Source organism: Drosophila mauritiana, chromosome X (genome assembly GCF_004382145.1).
Source record: "Drosophila mauritiana strain mau12 chromosome X, ASM438214v1, whole genome shotgun sequence".
Taxonomy (NCBI): domain Eukaryota; kingdom Metazoa; phylum Arthropoda; class Insecta; order Diptera; family Drosophilidae; genus Drosophila; species Drosophila mauritiana.
This window is the reverse complement of record NC_046672.1, coordinates 5299869-5322616: the sequence shown is the minus strand read 5'-3', so window position 1 is coordinate 5322616 and position 22748 is coordinate 5299869. Positions and strand designations below refer to the sequence as shown.

Sequence of the window (22748 nt, the reverse complement as noted above, 5' to 3'; positions counted from 1 at the left end):
CCAAAAATGAGAAAATCTGACCAAAAATAAGTTTTCCTATATCCGTCAAAAAGTGGTAGGGTTGGATAGCCTTCTTAATTAGCTGCTCAAAACAGCTATTATTTTATCTTTATGATCAGTTTTAGTCAAGTTATGATTAAAATGCCCATCTGAAATTTCCTAATTATTGCCAAAATATTTTTTTTGATTTTCCGTTATAAAATAATCAGTTTTTTGCACACAATTTTAATAGTAATTGTCTGATTATAGAATGCCATACCTCGTTGAGCTCGTATTTAAATTTCCAAACGAACTGTGTCCACAAATGGGAATTCTATTTTTTGGCCATTTTTTGCAAATTTTTATGATGTAACCCCTTACCAAAAATGCGAAAAATGGCCCAAAAATAAGTTTTCCTAAATCGGTCAAAAAGTGATAGGGTTGGATAGCCTTCTTAATTAGCTGCTCAAAACAGCTATTCTTTTATCTTTATGATCAGTTTTAGTCAAGTTATGATTAAAATGCCCATCTGAAATTTCATAATTATTGCCAAAATATTTTTTTTTGATTTTCCGTTATAAAATAATCAGTTTTTTGCACACAACTTTAATAGTAATTGTCTGAATATAGAATGCCATACCTCGTTGAGCTCGTATTTAAATTTCCAAACGAACTGTGTCCACAAATGGGAATTCTATTTTTTGGCCATTTTTTGCAAATTTTGATGATGTAACCCCTTACCAAAAATGAGAAAATCTGACCAAAAATAAGTTTTCCTATATCCGTCAAAAAATGATAGGGTTGGATAGCCTTCTTAATTAGCTGCTCAAAACAGCTATTATTTTATCTTTATGATCAGTTTTAGTCAAGTTATGATTAAAATGCCCATCTGAAATTTCCTAATTATTGCCAAAATATTTTTTTTGATTTTCCGTTATAAAATAATCAGTTTTTTGCACACAATTTTAATAGTAATTGTCTGAATATAGAATGCCATACCTCGTTGAGCTCGTATTTAAATTTCCAAACGAACTGTGTCCACAAATGGGAATTCTATTTTTTGGCCATTTTTTGCAAATTTTGATGATGTAACCCCTTACCAAAAATGAGAAAATCTGACCAAAAATAAGTTTTCCTATATCCGTCAAAAAATGATAGGGTTGGATAGCCTTCTTAATTAGCTGCTCAAAACAGCTATTCTTTTATCTTTATGATCAGTTTTAGTCAAGTTATGATTAAAATGCCCATCTGAAATTTCCTAGTTATTGCCAAAATATTTTTTTTGATTTTCCGATATAAAATAATCAGTTTTTTGCACACAACTTTAATAGTAATTGTCTGAATATAGAATGACATACCTCGTTGAGCTCGTATTTAAATTTCCAATCGAACTGTGTCCACAAATGGGAATTCTATTTTTTGGCCATTTTTTGCAAATTTTGATGATGTTACCCCTTACCAAAAATGAGAAAATCTGACCAAAAATAAGTTTTCCTATATCCGTCAAAGTGATAGGGTTGGATAGCCTTCTTAATTAGCTGCTCAAAACAGCTATTCTTTTATCTTTATGATCAGTTTTAGTCAAGTTATGATTAAAATGCCCATCTGAAATTTCCTAGTTATTGCCAAAATATTTTTTTTGATTTTCCGATATAAAATAATCAGTTTTTTGCACACAACTTTAATAGTAATTGTCTGAATATAGAATGCCATACCTCGTTGAGCTCGTATTTAAATTTCCTTCTTAATTAGCTGCTCAAAACAGCTATTCTTTTATCTTTATGATCAGTTTTAGTCAAGTTATGATTAAAATGCCCATCTGAAATTGCCTAATTATTGCCAAAATATTTTTTTTGATTTTCCGATATAAAATAATCAGTTTTTTGCACACAACTTTAATAGTAATTGTCTGAATATAGAATGCCATACCTCGTTGAGCTCGTATTTAAATTTCCAAACGAACTGTGTCCACAAATGGGAATTCTATTTTTTGGCCATTTTTTGAAATTTTGATGATGTAACCCCTTACCAAAAATGGAAAATCTGACCAAAATAAGTTTTCCTATATCCGTCAAAAAATGATAGGTTGGATAGCCTCCTTAATTAGCTGCTCAAAACAGCTATTCTTTTATCTTTATGATCAGTTTTAGTCAAGTTATGATTAAAATGCCCATCTGAAATTTCCTAATTATTGCCAAAATATTTTTTTTCAGTTCAGTTTTTTGCACACAACTTTAATAGTAATTGTCTGAATATAGAAAGCCATACCTCGTTGAGCTCGTATTTAAATTTCCTTTTTAATTAGCTGCTCAAAACAGCTATTATTTTATCTTTATGATCAGTTTTAGTCAAGTTATGATTAAAATGCCCATCTGAAATTGCCTAATTATTGCCAAAATATTTTTTTTGATTTTCCGATATAAAATAATCAGTTTTTTGCACACAACTTTAATAGTAATTGTCTGAATATAGAATGCCATACCTCGTTGAGCTCGTATTTAAATTTCCAAACGAACTGTGTCCACAAATGGGAATTCTATTTTTTGGCCATTTTTTGCAAATTTTGATGATGTAACCCCTTACCAAAAATGAGAAAATCTGACCAAAAATAAGTTTTCCTATATCCGTCAAAAAGTGATAGGGTTGGATAGCCTTCTTAATTAGCTGCTCAAAACAGCTATTCTTTTATCTTTATGATCAGTTTTAGTCAAGTTATGATTAAAATGCCCATCTGAAATTTCCTAATTATTGCCAAAATATTTTTTTTGATTTTCCGATATAAAATAATCAGTTTTTTGCACACAACTTTAATAGTAATTGTCTGAATATAGAATGCCATACCTCGTTGAGCTCGTATTTAAATTTCCAAACGAACTGTGTCCACAAATGGGAATTCTATTTTTTGGCCATTTTTTGCAAATTTTGATGATGTAACCCCTTACCAAAAATGCGAAAATCTGACCAAAAATAAGTTTTCCTATATCCGTCAAAAAATGATAGGGTTGGATAGCCTCCTTAATTAGCTGCTCAAAACAGCTATTCTTTTATCTTTATGATCAGTTTTAGTCAAGTTATGATTAAAATGCCCATCTGAAATTGCCTAATTATTGCCAAAATATTTTTTTTGATTTTCCGATATAAAATAATCAGTTTTTTGCACACAACTTTAATAGTAATTGTCTGAATATAGAATGCCATACCTCGTTGAGCTCGTATTTAAATTTCCAAACGAACTGTGTCCACAAATGGGAATTCTATTTTTTGGCCATTTTTTGCAAATTTTGATGATGTACCCCTTACCAAAAATGAGAAAATCTGACCAAAAATAAGTTTTCCTATATCCGTCAAAAATGATAGGGTTGGATAGCCTCCTTAATTAGCTGCTCAAAACAGCTATTCTTTTATCTTTATGATCAGTTTTAGTCAAGTTATGATTAAAATGCCCATCTGAAATTGCCTAATTATTGCCAAAATATTTTTTTTGATTTTCCGATATAAAATAATCAGTTTTTTGCACACAACTTTAATAGTAATTGTCTGAATATAGAATGCCATACCTCGTTGAGCTCGTATTTAAATTTCCAAACGAACTGTGTCCACAAATGGGAATTCTATTTTTTGGCCATTTTTTGCAAATTTTGATGATGTTACCCCTTACCAAAAATGAGAAAATCTGACCAAAAATAAGTTTTCCTATATCCGTCAAAAAATGATAGGGTTGGATAGCCTCCTTAATTAGCTGCTCAAAACAGCTATTCTTTTATCTTTATGATCAGTTTTAGTCAAGTTATGATTAAAATGCCCATCTGAAATTTCCTAATTATTGCCAAAATATTTTTTTTTATTTTCCGATATAAAATAATCAGTTTTTTGCACACAACTTTAATAGTAATTGTCTGAATATAGAAAGCCATACCTCGTTGAGCTCGTATTTAATTTCCTTCTTAATTAGCTGCTCAAAACAGCTATTCTTTTATCTTTATGATCAGTTTTAGTCAAGTTATGATTAAAATGCCCATCTGAAATTCCTAATTATTGCCAAAATATTTTTTTTGATTTTCCGATATAAATAATCAGTTTTTTGCACACAACTTTAATAGTAATTGTCTGAATATAGAATGCCATACCTCGTTGAGCTCGTATTTAAATTTCCAATCGAACTGTGTCCACAATGGAATTCTATTTTTGGCCATTTTTTGCAAATTTTGATGATGTAACCCTTACCAAAATGGAAAATGCCAAAAATAAGTTTTCCTAATCGTCAAAATGATAGGGTTGGATAGCCTCTTAATTAGCTGCTAAAACAGCTATTATTTTATCTTTATGATCAGTTTTAGTCAAGTTATGATTAAAATGCCCATCTGAAATTGCCTAATTATTGCCAAAATATTTTTTTTGATTTTCCGATATAAAATAATCAGTTTTTTGCACACAACTTTAATAGTAATTGTCTGAATATAGAATGCCATACCTCGTTGAGCTCGTATTTAAATTTCCAAACGAACTGTGTCCACAAATGGGAATTCTATTTTTTGGCCATTTTTTGCAAATTTTGATGATGTAACCCCTTACCAAAAATGCGAAAATCTGACCAAAAATAAGTTTTCCTATATCCGTCAAAAAATGATAGGGTTGGATAGCCTCTTAATTAGCTGCTTAAAACAGCTATTCTTTTATCTTTATGATCAGTTTTAGTCAAGTTATGATTAAAATGCCCATCTGAAATTTCCTAATTATTGCCAAAATATTTTTTTTGATTTTCCGATATAAAATAATCAGTTTTTTGCACACAACTTTAATAGTAATTGTCTGAATATAGAATGCCATACCTCGTTGAGCTCGTATTTAAATTTCCAAACGAACTGTGTCCACAAATGGGAATTCTATTTTTTGGCCATTTTTTGCAAATTTTGATGATGTAACCCCTTACCAAAAATGAGAAAATCTGACCAAAAATAAGTTTTCCTATATCCGTCAAAAAATGATAGGGTTGGATAGCCTCCTTAATTAGCTGCTCAAAACAGCTATTCTTTTATCTTTATGATCAGTTTTAGTCAAGTTATGATTAAAATGCCCATCTGAAATTTCCTAATTATTGCCAAAATATTTTTTTTCAGTTCAGTTTTTTGCACACAACTTTAATAGTAATTGTCTGAATATAGAATGCCATACCTCGTTGAGCTCGTATTTAAATTTCCTTCTTAATTAGCTGCTCAAAAAAGCTATTCTTTTATCTTTATGATCAGTTTTAGTCAAGTTATGATTAAAATGCCCATCTGAAATTTCCTAATTATTGCCAAAATATTTTTTTTGATTTTCCGATATAAAATAATCAGTTTTTTGCACACAACTTTAATAGTAATTGTCTGAATATAGAATGCCATACCTCGTTGAGCTCGTATTTAAATTTCCAATCGAACTGTGTCCACAAATGGGAATTCTATTTTTTGGCCATTTTTTGCAAATTTTGATGATGTAACCCCTTACCAAAAATGCGAAAAATGGCCCAAAAATAAGTTTTCCTAAATCGGTCAAAAAGTGATAGGGTTGGATAGCCTTCTTAATTAGCTGCTCAAAACAGCTATTATTTTATCTTTATGATCAGTTTTAGTCAAGTTATGATTAAAATGCCCATCTGAAATTTCCTAATTATTGCCAAAATATTTTTTTTGATTTTCCGATATAAAATAATCAGTTTTTTGCACACAACTTTAATAGTAATTGTCTGAATATAGAATGCCATACCTCGTTGAGCTCGTATTTAAATTTCCAAACGAACTGTGTCCACAAATGGGAATTCTATTTTTTGGCCATTTTTTGCAAATTTTGATGATGTAACCCCTTACCAAAAATGAGAAAATCTGACCAAAAATAAGTTTTCCTATATCCGTCAAAAAATGATAGGGTTGGATAGCCTCCTTAATTAGCTGCTCAAAACAGCTATTCTTTTATCTTTATGATCAGTTTTAGTCAAGTTATGATTAAAATGCCCATCTGAAATTTCCTATTATTTTTTTTTTTTTTTATTTTTTTTTCACTTTTATAATTGTCTGAATATAGAATGCCATACTCGTTGAGTCGTATTTAATTTCCTTCTTAATTAGCTGCTCAAAACAGCTATTCTTTTATCTTTATGATCAGTTTTAGTCAAGTTATGATTAAAATGCCCATCTGAAATTTCCTAATTATTGCCAAAATATTTTTTTTGATTTTCCGATATAAAATAATCAGTTTTTTGCACACAACTTTAATAGTAATTGTCTGAATATAGAATGCCATACCTCGTTGAGCTCGTATTTAAATTTCCAAACGAACTGTGTCCACAAATGGGAATTCTATTTTTTGGCCATTTTTTGCAAATTTTGATGATGTAACCCCTTACCAAAAATGAGAAAATCTGACCAAAAATAAGTTTTCCTATATCCGTCAAAAAATGATAGGGTTGGATAGCCTCCTTAATTAGCTGCTCAAAACAGCTATTATTTTATCTTTATGATCAGTTTTAGTCAAGTTATGATTAAAATGCCCATCTGAAATTTCCTAATTATTGCCAAAATATTTTTTTTGATTTTCCGATATAAAATAATCAGTTTTTTGCACACAACTTTAATAGAAATTGTCTGAATATAGAATGCCATACCTCGTCGAGCTCGTATTTAAATTTCCAAACGAACTGTGTCCACAAATGGGAATTCTATTTTTTGGCCATTTTTTGCAAATTTTGATGATGTAACCCCTTACCAAAAATGAGAAAATCTGACCAAAAATAAGTTTTCCTATATCCGTCAAAAAATGATAGGGTTGGATAGCCTCCTTAATTAGCTGCTCAAAACAGATATTCTTTTATCTTTATGATCAGTTTTAGTCAAGTTATGATTAAAATGCCCATCTGAAATTTCCTAATTATTGCCAAAATATTTTTTTTGATTTTCCGATATAAAATAATCAGTTTTTTGCACACAACTTTAATAGTAATTGTCTGAATATAGAATGCCATACCTCGTTGAGCTCGTATTTAAATTTCCAAACGAACTGTGTCCACAAATGGGAATTCTATTTTTTGGCCATTTTTTGCAAATTACCAAAAATGAGAAAATCTGACCAAAAATAAGTTTTCCTATATCCGTCAAAAAATGATAGGGTTGGATAGCCTCCTTAATTAGCTGCTCAAAACAGCTATTCTTTTATCTTTATGATCAGTTTTAGTCAAGTTATGATTAAAATGTCCATCTGAAATTTCCTAATTATTGCCAAAATATTTTTTTTGATTTTGCGATATAAAATAATCAGTTTTTTGCACACAACTTTAATAGTAATTGTCTGAATATAGAAAGCCATACCTCGTTGAGCTCGTATTTAATTTTCCTTCTTAATTAGCTGCTCAAAACAGCTATTCTTTTATCTTTATGATCAGTTTTAGTCAAGTTATGATTAAAATGCCCATCTGAAATTTCCTAATTATTGCCAAAATATTTTTTTTTATTTTCCGATATAAAATAATCAGTTTTTTGCACACAACTTTAATAGTAATTGTCTGAATATAGAAAGCCATACCTCGTTGAGCTCGTATTTAATTTTCCTTCTTAATTAGCTGCTCAAAACAGCTATTCTTTTATCTTTATGATCAGTTTTAGTCAAGTTATGATTAAAATGCCCATCTGAAATTGCCTAATTATTGCCAAAATATTTTTTTTGATTTTCCGATATAAAATAATCAGTTTTTTGCACACAACTTTAATAGAAATTGTCTGAATATAGAATGCCATACCTCGTTGAGCTCGTATTTAAATTTCCAAACGAACTGTGTCCACAAATGGGAATTCTATTTTTTGGCCATTTTTTGCAAATTTTGATGATGTAACCCCTTACCAAAAATGAGAAAATCTGACCAAAAATAAGTTTTCCTATATCCGTCAAAAAATGATAGGGTTGGATAGCCTCCTTAATTAGCTGCTCAAAACAGATATTCTTTTATCTTTATGATCAGTTTTAGTCAAGTTATGATTAAAATGCCCATCTGAAATTTCCTAATTATTGCCAAAATATTTTTTTTGATTTTCCGATATAAAATAATCAGTTTTTTGCACACAACTTTAATAGAAATTGTCTGAATATAGAATGCCATACCTCGTCGAGCTCGTATTTAAATTTCCAAACGAACTGTGTCCACAAATGGGAATTCTATTTTTTGGCCATTTTTTGCAAATTTTGATGATGTAACCCCTTACCAAAAATGAGAAAATCTGACCAAAAATAAGTTTTCCTATATCCGTCAAAAAATGATAGGGTTGGATAGCCTCCTTAATTAGCTGCTCAAAACAGATATTCTTTTATCTTTATGATCAGTTTTAGTCAAGTTATGATTAAAATGCCCATCTGAAATTTCCTAATTATTGCCAAAATATTTTTTTTGATTTTCCGATATAAAATAATCAGTTTTTTGCACACAACTTTAATAGAAATTGTCTGAATATAGAATGCCATACCTCGTCGAGCTCGTATTTAAATTTCCAAACGAACTGTGTCCACAAATGGGAATTCTATTTTTTGGCCATTTTTTGCAAATTTTGATGATGTAACCCCTTACCAAAAATGAGAAAATCTGACCAAAAATAAGTTTTCCTATATCCGTCAAAAAATGATAGGGTTGGATAGCCTCCTTAATTAGCTGCTCAAAACAGATATTCTTTTATCTTTATGATCAGTTTTAGTCAAGTTATGATTAAAGATTTCCTAATTATTGCCAAAATATTTTTTTTGATTTTCCGATATAAAATAATCAGTTTTTTGCACACAACTTTAATAGTAATTGTCTGAATATAGAATGCCATACCTCGTTGAGCTCGTATTTAAATTTCCAAACGAACTGTGTCCACAAATGGGAATTCTATTTTTTGGCCATTTTTTGCAAATTACCAAAAATGAGAAAATCTGACCAAAAATAAGTTTTCCTATATCCGTCAAAAAATGATAGGGTTGGATAGCCTCCTTAATTAGCTGCTCAAAACAGCTATTCTTTTATCTTTATGATCAGTTTTAGTCAAGTTATGATTAAAATGTCCATCTGAAATTTCCTAATTATTGCCAAAATATTTTTTTTGATTTTGCGATATAAAATAATCAGTTTTTTGCACACAACTTTAATAGTAATTGTCTGAATATAGAAAGCCATACCTCGTTGAACTCGTATTTAATTTTCCTTCTTAATTAGCTGCTCAAAACAGCTATTCTTTTATCTTTATGATCAGTTTTAGTCAAGTTATGATTAAAATGCCCATCTGAAATTTCCTAATTATTGCCAAAATATTTTTTTTTGATTTTCCGATATAAAATAATCAGTTTTTTGCACACAACTTTAATAGTAATTGTCTGAATATAGAATGCCATACCTCGTTGAGCTCGTATTTAAATTTCCAAACGAACTGTGTCCACAAATGGGAATTCTATTTTTTGGCCATTTTTTGCAAATTTTGATGATGTAACCCCTTACCAAAAATGAGAAAATCTGACCAAAAATAAGTTTTCCTATATCGGTCAAAAAATGATAGGGTTGGATAGCCTCCTTAATTAGCTGCTCAAAACAGCTATTCTTTTATCTTTATGATCAGTTTTAGTCAAGTTATGATTAAAATGCCCATCTGAAATTTCCTAATTATTGCCAAAATATTTTTTTTGATTTTCCGATATAAAATAATCAGTTTTTTGCACACAACTTTAATAGTAATTGTCTGAATATAGAATGCCATACCTCGTTGAGCTCGTATTTAAATTTCCAAACGAACTGTGTCCACAAATGGGAATTCTATTTTTTGGCCATTTTTTGCAAATTTTGATGATGTAACCCCTTACCAAAAATGAGAAAATCTGACCAAAAATAAGTTTTCCTATATCGGTCAAAAAATGATAGGGTTGGATAGCCTCCTTAATTAGCTGCTCAAAACAGCTATTCTTTTATCTTTATGATCAGTTTTAGTCAAGTTATGATTAAAATGCCCATCTGAAATTTCCTAATTATTGCCAAAATATTTTTTTTTTGATTTTCCGATATAAAATAATCAGTTTTTTGCACACAACTTTAATAGTAATTGTCTGAATATAGAATGCCATACCTCGTTGAGCTCGTATTTAAATTTCCAATCGAACTGTGTCCACAAATGGGAATTCTATTTTTTGGCCATTTTTTGCAAATTTTGAAGATGTAACCCCTTACCAAAAATGCGAAAAATGGCCCAAAAATAAGTTTTCCTATATCCGTCAAAAAATGATAGGGTTGGATAGCCTCCTTAATTAGCTGCTCAAAACAGCTATTCTTTTATCTTTATGATCAGTTTTAGTCAAGTTATGATTAAAATGCCCATCTGAAATTTCCTAATTATTGCCAAAATATTTTTTTTGATTTTGCGATATAAAATAATCAGTTTTTTGCACACAACTTTAATAGTAATTGTCTGAATATAGAATGCCATACCTCGTTGAGCTCGTATTTAAATTTCCTTCTTAATTAGCTGCTCAAAACAGCTATTCTTTTATCTTTATGATCAGTTTTAGTCAAGTTATGATTAAAATGCCCATCTGAAATTTCCTAATTATTGCCAAAATATTTTTTTTGATTTTCCGATATAAAATAATCAGTTTTTTGCACACAACTTTAATAGTAATTGTCTGAATATAGAATGCCATACCTCGTTGCGCTCGTATTTAAATTTCCAAACGAACTGTGTCCACAAATGGGAATTCTATTTTTTGGCCATTTTTTGCAAATTTTGATGATGTAACCCCTTACCAAAAATGAGAAAATCTGACCAAAAATAAGTTTTCCTATATCCGTCAAAAAGTGATTGGGTTGGATAGCCTTCTTAATTAGCTGCTCAAAACAGCTATTCTTTTATCTTTATGATCAGTTTTAGTCAAGTTATGATAAAAATTGACATCACAAATTCATCCAAATTAAAGTTGTGGAAAAATCGCTCTTACAGCAAGGAATCGTTCCAATCGATTGTTAATTTTTAAAATGACTTTAAATAATTATGCAAATTGCGAAAATATCAACAAATTGAGGTATCGGGTGTTTTAAAGGCAAGGACGACAATTACCGGCTTCCAGAAATGAAATGCGGACGCTGAAAATTAAAAGTAATGCCAAAAGCGAAGAGCAGAATACAAAAACAGAATAAAGCAACAGCCGATGAAAGATGAAGGCGGCAAGAAAACGACCAAAGATGCCTTCATGCCATCATTTATTTTGGCCGCATTAGCATCCCAAAGCGTTTGCATAGCTGTGGTAAAGGCGGGCGGCCAAAAGGAGGTTCGAAAGTGGGCCAAAAGCGGGTCAAGGGGGTGGTGAGAGCGGGTGCTAGGCCCGCATTTCAGCGCGTCATTTGGCCACCGCAGTGTTTGGCCTGAATGGAATGGATTGGCTGGGACGGCAATGCCACAAAACGGTTCAAAGAGAAGCGTAACAAATTAAAAAATATCCTCTTTAAAAGAAATGCCTATTTGTTCCAACCGAAGTATACACTAGTATTTAAATCGCTTAACATTAATTATAGTTCAGGGATAATAACCAGACATTTGAGCGCTGAAAGTGAAGGAACTGTGAAATACATCGTATTATTAGGGAAATTGGATTAGCCTATTTTGACCACATAAATTTCGCCAAGTGCAGGACCAAGCCAGATAAATTGCACAAGGAACGGCGACTTGACTTTGATTAAATGCGCGTTTGATTTGAGAATGATTTCATTAATTAAGGACGTTGCTCCCTCACAACAACCCAACCCACCCCACTCAATTACAATTTGTAATTTGGGCAACAGTTATCATCTGAGCCAGACCCTGTGGTTATTACGGACTCCATTCACTTGCCATCCATTGATGTTTTATCGCAGATATGTTAGCAGCTAATTAGGCCAGAAGCGAATTATGAAACAGCTAGCGTTGCCATGGCACATTTTCCAATTGAGCTGCTGACCACGATCCTATGAGCGGAAAAAGAAAATGTTTTAAGCCAGCCGACTTCCAAATTGCAGGCGGCATAAATCATTTGCTGGCAGGAAGTGCGGACCGATGACATTTCCACAAACTCAATATGAACTCGGTCCACACGATTGCATTTCAATCACTCAAGGATTGACCCCTTGCCCTGCTGTTCCGCTTTTCCACTTTCTCGTCTTGCCGTCCCGAAAGGAGGCTGACTAACTGGCAAACAAGACTAATTAATTTCACTTTACGTGACTTGCATGGCCGAGAGCGTCGATGGTGGGGCAGAAATTATGGCACATTAGGTATGGGAAGTGCTAAGAGCTGCCGACGAAGAAATAATTAAATGATCATTTGGCTAAGAGGGCTGGGAAGCACCGCAAAAAATTAACTACTTACAGCAGAGCCAAGACCACATAAATATATCAATTAAATGAAGCTTGTATGGAAAAGAAATTACCCTTTAAAGGACATGGTTTTTCTCTGTGCACACTGCCGATAAGTACACAAGGTCATGAGTGGTCATGACAACTGGCAGCACTTTTCAGGGTTGCCTACCGCACGTGTAAAGCAATGCGAAAACCATATTATGTCTGCAATGCAGCTCCATTTATACACATTTATTATGAATTTGTTCGTCTTTTTTTTCGCTTTCGGCATAAAACACATGAATATATTGCGCTCTTCATTACGTTGTTAAGCGTACTTGGCTGAAAATTTGCTTATGCTCGGCGAACAACTAACTATGAATAAATCGTGCCAGAAATAGACAAGAATCGAGGCGAAAACTTCATCAAACTGGCAACAAAAGTAATAATAATGAGGCGGGTGCCCCCAAAACAACACCAACAATAGAAGAGGCAAGTGCTTTTTTGTGGGCGTTGGGTGCTGCTTCGTGGGTGATGGGCGTTTGGTTGTGGGTGGTTCAAAAGATTTGAAAAGCCAACAATGGCAACAGCTTACAGAGCACCGAAACCAAAACGAAACGAGAAGCAAAATCGGACTGGGGGACACCGTAGTATACCTGTTTATTTTCAGTTTCAGTGCGGATAAGGTAAACAAAGGTGTGCAGGCTGGCGATATCTTTTTCATGGAGCGCCGGTTGCAAAAATTCTATCCGGCAGTGTTTGGTGAAAATAGCTTGTTGTGCAAGCCAACATGGTCGCAGTGAAATAAATAAACAATAGCCTCGGGAAAGTGGCCTTTTGCGTAAATGAATCAATATACATTTGGAGAGCATGATCAACTCTTCATTAAACAATTGACATTCAAGCCCAATTTACGCATTAAAAAACCGCTTCATTTACAAATTACACTCATGTATTTTTTATTCTTCCATTGCTAACGGTTTTTTTTTTGTTTATAAATACAACAATTCAGTGGTCATAAAAAGCATTGTGCTGCGGATCGATATTAAACTAACTACTTCAATGTATATTCACTTGAGACACACGAATACTATGTACTTAATAAAGGTAAAAAAAATCTATATGTATATATACATATATATATTCACGCATTGTTAACCAGTTATCAGAAGAAGGGAAGAAGCAGAGCCAGTGGGCACAATACAACTTATCTCTTTGGAATTTGCTCTCTTGTTAGTGGTTTTCTCTCGCTATCTGTTCGCTATTATATCTACGTTATTGCTGCGATCGACTGGCTTTATCTTCTTCACTTCTTGACCTATATCTAGCGACTATTAGATAACACATACGGTAACTGTTCCCGCGACAAAAGCTTGCCACAATTTCAAACTTCAGACTTAAATGCTTCAAGCAAACGCAAGCGATACTCGCTCTCTCCAACTCACTCACACACGCACTCACAGATACTCATTCGCACACAGATACTCGCTCGAACGACACACAGATACTCGCCCTCTCACAGATACACACACACAGAGTAAGCCTAACGTAGTAAGAGCCACCAAAAGCTGGGTTCGTGCACCTGAAGCCAAGTCTATATCGTTTGGGTGGCCACCTCCCGCTGGCGACTGCGCCGATAGTTTCCATAGGCCTCCAGTCCATTGATGCAAAATGCTGTCAGGCCGAAGAACTGTAATAAAAAGTAGAGAATAGGGGGTATTAGACGGGTCTTCAGAGAGTTCATCGCAGCGAGTGAATGAAACGGCTCCAGCTGGAGGGTGGTATCTTTCCCTGCTTACTCATTAGCTAGAAAACTGAGCCATAATACTATTGGTTTTCGACCACCTTTGCCTTACTGCGAGAACGCCACTTACCGCCGCCGCCGTGTAGGCTCCAATGTCCAGGGAGAGGACGAGTCCGGAGGCCGCGAAGTAGGCCAGGGCCAATGAGGAGTGCACCGCCAGGGACCAGAGCGTGGGATCGCACCGGCAGAACTGGCGCTGCCACAAGCGAAGGTACCTGGCCAGGAGCAGGCAGCCGGTGGCCACGAATCCGATGGTGACCACGGCCAGGTAGAAACTGCCGCGGAAATTGCTCACGCGCACCGGTCCGCAGATGATGCACAGTATTCCAACAAAGCTGCACAGCTGAAACACACACACATGCACACGTTAGGGGGATACACAATGGCACATATGTGTAAGGCTAATTACCAAACAGGCCAGCTTGCACAGGCCCGGCATGCTGAGCAGGTACTTGCGATCGTAGTCCTGGGTTCCCGTCAACGACATCGCGGCAGATGCAGTTATAAACGCTTTGGATGCAGTTAGTCCAGATTGTCCAGCCGGATAGATGCCTCAGAATCGAGCGAATATAGCAAATGTAGCGAAGCGCCGCTGACTAATTCATATTGCGCTCGCCAGCACGCACAGAATGCCACTGAAGTAATACAAACAACACTGCTCGCAAACACAAATACTCAGAATTCTCCCATCGTTACACTCGGCGAATAAAACAACAATTGCGAGAGCGAGAGCGAGCAGCGGGCGAAAGAGAGAGAGAGAGAGAGAGAGAGCGAGCAACACATGGCACAGTGGGGCGAAACGATCAGGAAATGTAGTTCATACAACTCAATACGCGTTCTGCATTCAAATTGTATCTAATGAAAATACAAATATTTAAGAGATTATTTATTTATTATATTTATTATTATTTATTTATTTAAGATAGGATTATTAGTTTAAGCAGGCTGTGTATTTACAATAAATGAATGAAATGAGTTTGATTCGTCTTACTAACTGTAGTCTTGGGTCTGTTCATTTGAGTCTGTTCATTTTGACGATTGCGAATGCTTCTTCGTTACATTATACTAATTTTCGTGGGGGGTGTCAAGGGGTGAATATAGCACGGTGTGACTCACTGACCTCCAGGGATATACTAAATATATGTATATTCATCAGGCAAGGTGACGGTTACTGGGTGAGCAAAGCTTTTTATTCGTGTGAAGTGCCGAGCTTTTATGAGTGGCATTGTTGCTTGTGACATGCAGATTGAGGTTGGGCCCTTTGGACCACTGTGCATTCGAATTTCCATCTCTATCTTAATGCCAGCATCATTAGGTTGTGCCACTCAAATCGCATTTGTTATCGGCTTCTCGTTATTTTAATCGGCACAGCAGGCTAATTGATTAAGTTACTAAACGGATAAATCGCTGCACAAGTCCGAATGCGAATGCAAATGCGAGCCTCCCAAAATCAAATGCAATTTCGTCGTGATTCACATTGCAAAACACAAACTGCCCGGCACATATCATATCACACCAAACGGAATATGTAAATACACAAGCCATTTGGTGGTCAGAGAAGTTTGACGAACTTTGAACACACTACTTCATACAAAAATATTAAGATACAAAGCTACAAAGATATTAGAGATACAATTAGTGTTCATATTTTATTTTGATTTCTCGCTACTCATGTATGATTTTACACATTCAATCGTGAAAGTTCGAACCTCTTGAAAATGCATAGATACTTCTATAGGGTAGCAGTCGAAACACTCTGGCCCGACATCAAATTGAGTTATATTAATTGACTCATGTTCAGGAGAGGTGGCTCGTTTACGAAATGGGCGCATGGGTGGCCCCCCGACTCCTGGCCAAGGTCACTTGCACAATCACCTCGACTGACTGAGATTCAGACACAGTCACAGATTCACAGATTCACATATTCTAATGCAGAGCGGAAAATGCTGAGTGAGATATCTATGCGACGGAAATCGGCCACAACAAGCGGAAATGAGCACGAAAAACATAAATGAACTGCACTTGAGCAATTTAACCGATAAAGTGCAGTTTCCATCTCGGGGGTAACAAACAGTCAAATGTATACATGATTTCTAAAAGCTTATGCATATATATGTATGCATTTATATTTATACATAAATATGGGAGGCACGAGATTTGCGCTCATCGATAAGCATCGAATCATCTGGGAAAGCGGGGGAAATGTGCGGGGGAAAAGCGAAGAAAATTGGCTGGAGAGCGGATTTTCACTTGAGGGCGTGCGAGTCTCAATGGCAGAAAATTATGATTACCTATGGACATTTCTTTGATTTCTTTAGGACTTCGAATTCGATGAGTGCACAGAAGACTTTATAACTGTGCGCTTTAAACCACTGACTATCAGCAAAAGCATCTAAATAGTTTTTAACTAGATATCCAACTTATAGTCAGTGGCACGTTGCTGAGAGTGCATTGTTTAGTGATATATCTCGCCTACGATTCATGCACATGGCTGGTTTTTCGCTTACGCACTCAGGCATTTTCCATCGCTTTTCCACCCATGTTGTAGAGAGGGGGGATTGGAAAATGTGGGTGCATCTAATTAGAAAAGCATTCGCTGTAATTGCCAGCTGCTGCATCAGCGAGATTTTGTTTGCTTTGGCGACGGGCAAATGGGGAGCAGGACCAAAGGAGCGACATGTGAGCTATTAAGCAGAGTTCTGGCTGAAAAACTCCAGATTCAGATGCATGTGGAGCTCTTTAATAATGACAAACTTGGCTATAACTTGACCAATTAGACGAAAGTTGGAGTAACCGTTTGCGGGCAGGCAGATAATTAGTTTCAGGCACTTCGAAGGAAGTTCGGAAGAAAGCGGCAAGTTGGGCCGGAGCCATTTCTCAACCTCGACAAAGAAGTGTGCCAGCTGGGTATCTGTCAGATACAGATACTGAGTTGCCCAGATACACGGCTCGATTTGAATGCAAATTTCGTGCAGTGGCTGTCAGACTCTGCAGCTGACGTGACAAGACCAAGAACCCCCCAACTTCGAGTCCCGAAATACCCCAAAATAGCAACGACCTCAGCATATCTGCCAAGTGAATTTGAATCTGATATTCCCTTCGTCTTTGGGCGCTTTTTACCCGCCAGCCAACGCCAGCTGACAACCATCCCCATTTCCCCTCGGATTTTCCAGCTTTTCCCCCAGGGAACAGAACATTTATGCGCCTTATAAATGATTATCGTGTGCACTCAAGTGCCAACGTCATCAATCAAATGGGCCAAGTGCAACAGGATGTCCTTGCCTCCATTCTTTAAATATCCTTTATTTGCTATCTGTATCTCATTGTCTGGCGGCTCATCTCGTATTCGTGAGCTTACTGTCATCTCCGCTGTGGGTGCATGTTCTTCGACAGCTTTCAATGATGTTGTTAACGAATTTACTTCAAATGAAAATATTATTTAAAACGCCAAGTATAACTAGATTCGAGGGCATTAAGCTTTCGCTGGTGGGACTCTCACTTTAAGTTCGGTTTCTGCGGGTAATTTATGCTAATGAATTGCCAATCAATCCGTCAATCAATCAACGAAAATACATTTTCCTATAGACCTCATTAATGACCTCCCCATGTACGAGTATATGGGGAAAAAAAATCGTAGTCTCAAATCAATTTAATTGGCATTTCATTGGCCCGTTTCCCCCCAATTGTACTCACTTTTCACAAGCTCCCTGCGATTTTTCCACTTCATCTTCAGTATCTGCTCTTCGCTGAATTCAGCTGCCGCTGCACATTTTAAAGCAATTTCCTTCGCGTGATTTTTGATCAATTTACTTGGCCAGGTGGGCCAGGTGGTCCAGGGAAACAGAGAACAGCCAGTGGAACACCGAACTCGCCTCGAACTCGATTTGCCACGATTTACGACTCCGTACTTGCCACTTATGTAAACGCTTCGCTCTGCTGGCGCTGCTCTGAAAAGTTGTCTGCCATTTCGGAAAAGCCAGTTACAGGTGCAGGGGTCCCGAGCCACTGGCACCCCAATTGTTTTCCACTGAGTGTGTGTGCTTTTCCTCTATATATTTTTGTTTCTTTTTTTTTGCATTTCGATGTCGGCAAATTCGAATTGAAAGCGTGCCAAGGAAAAGCCACAGTCAATGTGCCGAGGAAATTGGATTGGCACGTAGACCAATGACCACGTAGTCAAAAAGCCAAGGAAATTTACGTTTGCATACGGTATCGGTGATAACTCAAGTACATGTTTGGTAAATAATATATGCACTCGATATGGAAACCGGAGTGTGCATTCGGCTAACAAAAGGCGAGGCCATCTTCAGTTCAGCTCGCTTGGCTGGGCCCTAATTGTGGTTTCGGTTCTCGGAAAGGCGAGTAGGCCAGGTAAAGGTACACCTTGCCCTTTCCATATTATTTTCAGTATCAATTAAATTGATGCGACAAATAATGAATAAGTAAGCACCAATTAAGGGCCCGAAAGTATGCAACGAAATATTGCGCATGCAAATGAGAAGTTTTCTGGCTTCAATAAATTTTCTCTCGCTGGAAACCAATGCAAATTAGACATCATTTGGGAATAAGTTATTTTTAATCAAACACTGCATCCTCTCTCACTCCCTATCGCATTTTCCCTTTCCTCCAACGCCAATGCAATTACGCAATTTATGAAATTACGACAGCACAAGTGCCTTTAGCAACAATTTTCGATCTATCTAAAAGCAGCGCACACAAAGACATCACATATCGCCCACAAACACACACACACTCATGCGGCAGGAAATTGCTACTTACACACACGTATGTACATAGATGCGGATGCACATATCTATGGCACCCAAGGCAACAAGCGGGAAAAATGGAAATCCGAGCTGATGATTGGCCACACCCACACACTCAAGTGCACACAAGCCACACACGCACATGCACACAGCTTCCCGCTGCATATTACGTAGATATATAATAATAATAATCAAATTATCAGTTAGCAGTTGCCAACTGGCTGCCTTCCCTTCTCGCCGCGGGCCCAAACTAACGAGGTGCCCTGATCAAATCACCAACGACATTAAGAGTTTTCAATTTGCCGCTGCGCACACAGATACTCGTAGTGCTGGAAAAAACGAGCAGATTTTCCGGAACGGAAGCGAGGTAACTTTGCCTCAAGTGTTGGCAAATGCGTGGGTGTTTCGCATTATGCGCACTATAATTATAATTAAATTGCAACGCAAAGTGCAACTTTGTAGCGCCTTTAAGAACTCAATCCAGATGACAGCAACGAGCGGTTCTAAAAGAGGTTTTAGCGATGAAAGGTGCACTCATCACAAATGGCATTATGCCGGCATAAGCTCGATGCAATCACCTTTCGCACAGGTGGGTAGCTGCATCCACTACTTTGTTGCCAATACCCGTACTTATCATAACGTGCAGCTGCGTCTTCGCACAATGTAGTCGGATTGGCCGAAATGCATCTGGAATCGGGGCATTGCACAACTTAGATACATTTGAGTGCCCGCACAGACGCACCGGAGTCGCCAGGACACGTGCAACGGATTTCCCTTGTCTCGCATCCCGGAAAAGCCTTTCGTCACAATTATCAAACATCGCCGGGCACTTTATTTTGGCATACATTTACTAGACGGATCTCAAGGCCATTCTGGTTTAAGAAAAAACAAGTTAACTTGCGATATTAAATCCAATTGGGGTTACACTCGAAATATGCAATTTCTTGTGGATATTACAATTAAATAATAAAAAGTGCGCTTGTCGATAAAGAGACTTGAGTGTTTTTATTTATTTTATTTCGCTTTTTATGGCCGGCTCATTCGTGTGTCTGTGATACTTTGATTGCCGCAAAACGGGATCGTTAAATCAAAACAGCGATTCCCGCACGCGTTCGCCTATTACCATGATAAATGGCCAAGTCGAGGGCCAAGGACCAAGGACACGGGCAATCCTCTCCGGGGGCTATGGTGCGGGGGAAGGATGCAGAGTGGCAGGATGGCAGTCCTATCCATACTCGGACTTGAACTCGGGCGGGGCACGTCCGTTCCGCTTCTGTCTGCATTTGATTGGCATTTCGGCATAATTGTATGTTAATAGCCCCAGCGAAGCGATGACCAAGTGGCTCAACAGCTGCTGGCTGCAGGCGGGGAAGTGGCTAATGCCGAATTTATTTCCTACACTGAGAGCAAAATGTCAATAAAGGCGTTGAAAACTAGCCTTGAACCTTCGGATTCACTCCATGTTAAATCCTTTAAAATAGCTAGTAACAACATTGATAATCGGACATAGTGCACGCACAAGAGCTATGATCACCTTGAGGTTTTTCCTATAGATATATAGATAGATACTTTATCTTCTCGTGCACTCGCACACAAGCACACAGCCACACACACACACACACGCACGCAGTCTAATGCTGTTGTCATACGCGCTTATGAGCTTGACCTTGACATTGGCAGTGAAAACGCTGATAAACTAAGCCCTAATCCACTGGCATTATGTACATTCGGCACTTTGCCACCAGACAACCGAAACCAGAGTCAGAGCCAAACACAAAAAGAAATCCTAAAGCCCAGCCAGCTGTGCTTTCATAAAAGTCCTGCCAAGGACGATGGGCGGTGGGTGGGGGCTGGGTCGTTGTTGGCTTAGTGGGTGGTGCTGGCCGGCAGACCAAACCAAAACAATGGGCAAGTGCAAAAAACAAGAATGGAAAGAAGCCGCCGACGCGGAGATGGGAAAGCAGGAAAAACACGGACAGCCAGCGAAATAAAATCAATTTTCATTGTAATTGGCAACTTAAAGGCTTAAGACATGGCTATTTCTATTACTGAACTGGTCGATTCCGACGGGATTTGCCCGGCTTAAATTCCCGGTGAAGGCGGAGGCAGACTGTCTGGCCAAGGAAGCTCAAACAGCAAAGGTATCTCGCAGATACAGATAGTTCATCTGCGATTGAGTTCGGTTTGAGATAAGCCGTCAATATTACAATACTATCGCATACCGCTTCGCTTGAAATTTGCCAATAGATTGCCAAATAGCTGAAACCTTTTCTTACCAACTTTACTTGAACATGACCAACATAGCCGGGATTCAGTGAAAACGCAAGTTGTGGATGCACTTTACCTGCACTTAATTTCACTTTGGGCCACGAGCCATCGTCTTGGCTCAGACAACTTGGCTTTCCCCACTAATTTATGGCTGTGCGTCTTTGGTCCTACGTCCTGCGTCCTTCGTCCTGCGTCCTGCTTGAGCTCCTTTAACGCATTATCCGCGCTTATTGTCGTATATCAAATTTAATGGCTCTGCTTGCCAACAACTTCCTGAGCGGCTTTAATGGCGTTCGCATGTCTCGAATGAGTGTTTTAAAGGGTCAGAGTCCGTCGATTCGGGAAGGGGCCATCTATCTGCGAGCATACATAGTACGCTCCCAAAAGATCCCCATTGTGTTGACAAAGCCAGACGGCAGCTGGGTGCCCATATGCTGAGCATATCGCGATGCTGGGCGAATGGGATGTGGAGTTACCTGTTCATCAATCAACATTTAAATGGAGAGATGTCTTTCCCAAACACGCTTCGGCTATTAACTGCAGTGCATTGGAGGGGTTGCTACCCGCTTAAAATATTAAAAGTATTCACTTTATTAGATCGAAATATCCAGTATCCAATATCCAGTTTGTGTAAAAAGACCTGCTCTCAAAGGTCACCGAAAGTGGTCTTCATTTCCCCTGCCAGTTCATTGACCCACATTTCCATATTTTAAAGCTACTTTCGACTCAGCCTTTCAACTGTCACTTGCCGACGTCGATGGGTGATGATGTTGGTGTTGGTGATATTTTCCAGTTTGGGGGAAATGCAAAATGAAGTTGTCGCGCGTCGCGATTGCTGCTGATGAAATGTTGGCAATCGAGGGCGTCGAAACGAACGAAAACGAAAACGCCGAACGGCGCTGATTCAAAAATATTTTCTGCCGAAAATTGAACAATTTTCTCGCAAGATTGAAAATGCCATCTCCGCCGGCGCGTCCTTTTCAGACGGCACCACCTCGAAATGTCCTTGGCAACACGCTCGCACACATCGAATTATGCTAATCAGGTGACGACTGCGACTAAGGCGCGTAATCGATTACTTTTGAGTTGGCGCTGCGAAAATGAATTTAGTTCGCGCACAACACCCAAATACAATACGCTCAATATGTGCGGGTAGGAATAAAAAAGGATACAGGGATTTACAAGGACACGAAGTGGCGTCGCGTCTAAAACAATTTGCTGCAGCGCATAAAAGTATGCCACGGCAAAAGCAGTCGAAATAAAGAGCTATATCCCTGTAAAACATCATGCGCGATTCAATTCGATTCGATGCCCTGTGGCACGAATCCATCGACTTGCCACCAGGGGGATTTCGAGGCAAGTCCCTCCAAATTGTCTGGTAATCTCTGGCGTAACACGGCAACAATGAGCTGGAAAATCACATTCATTTGTTCTCGGCACATTTTCAATAGTCCAAATTTTCGAAGCACTAATAGAGCTGGCAAATATTTGCATTCCACTTGGCGTCCTAGCAAAAGTCCCCCCTCGAAGCCACTGAGAAGAGCCACTTGTAAGCAAGGACATTGTCCAAGCCAACAGGATGTTG

At 37.3% G+C, this 22748-nt stretch overlaps 1 protein-coding gene across 1 annotated transcript; it reads right to left on the bottom strand.

The window, feature by feature from the left end:
* Window positions 1-13316: 13316 nt before the first annotated feature.
* LOC117148271 lies at window positions 13317-14785 on the bottom strand. The gene is made up of 3 exons (XM_033315585.1): window positions 14539-14785; window positions 14200-14472; window positions 13317-14015 (listed from the first exon to the last, which is right to left on the bottom strand). The coding sequence occupies exons 1-3, from the start codon at window positions 14614-14616 to the stop codon at window positions 13920-13922; spliced, it is 447 nt and encodes a 148-aa protein (XP_033171476.1). The 5' UTR covers window positions 14617-14785; the 3' UTR covers window positions 13317-13919.
* Window positions 14786-22748: the final 7963 nt, after the last annotated feature.

Excerpts from the sequence above, each read along its gene's own strand:
- LOC117148271 (XM_033315585.1), bottom strand. The coding sequence starts at position 14,616 with ATGTCGTTGACGGGAACCCAGGACTACGATCGCAAGTACCTGCTCAGC. Across the intron at positions 14,473-14,538 it reads TGTGCAAGCTGGCCTGTTTG|CTGTGCAGCTTTGTTGGAAT; the intron begins GTAATTAGCCTT and ends TGTGTGTTTCAG. Across the intron at positions 14,016-14,199 it reads GAGCCTACACGGCGGCGGCG|TTCTTCGGCCTGACAGCATT; the intron begins GTAAGTGGCGTT and ends TTTTTATTACAG.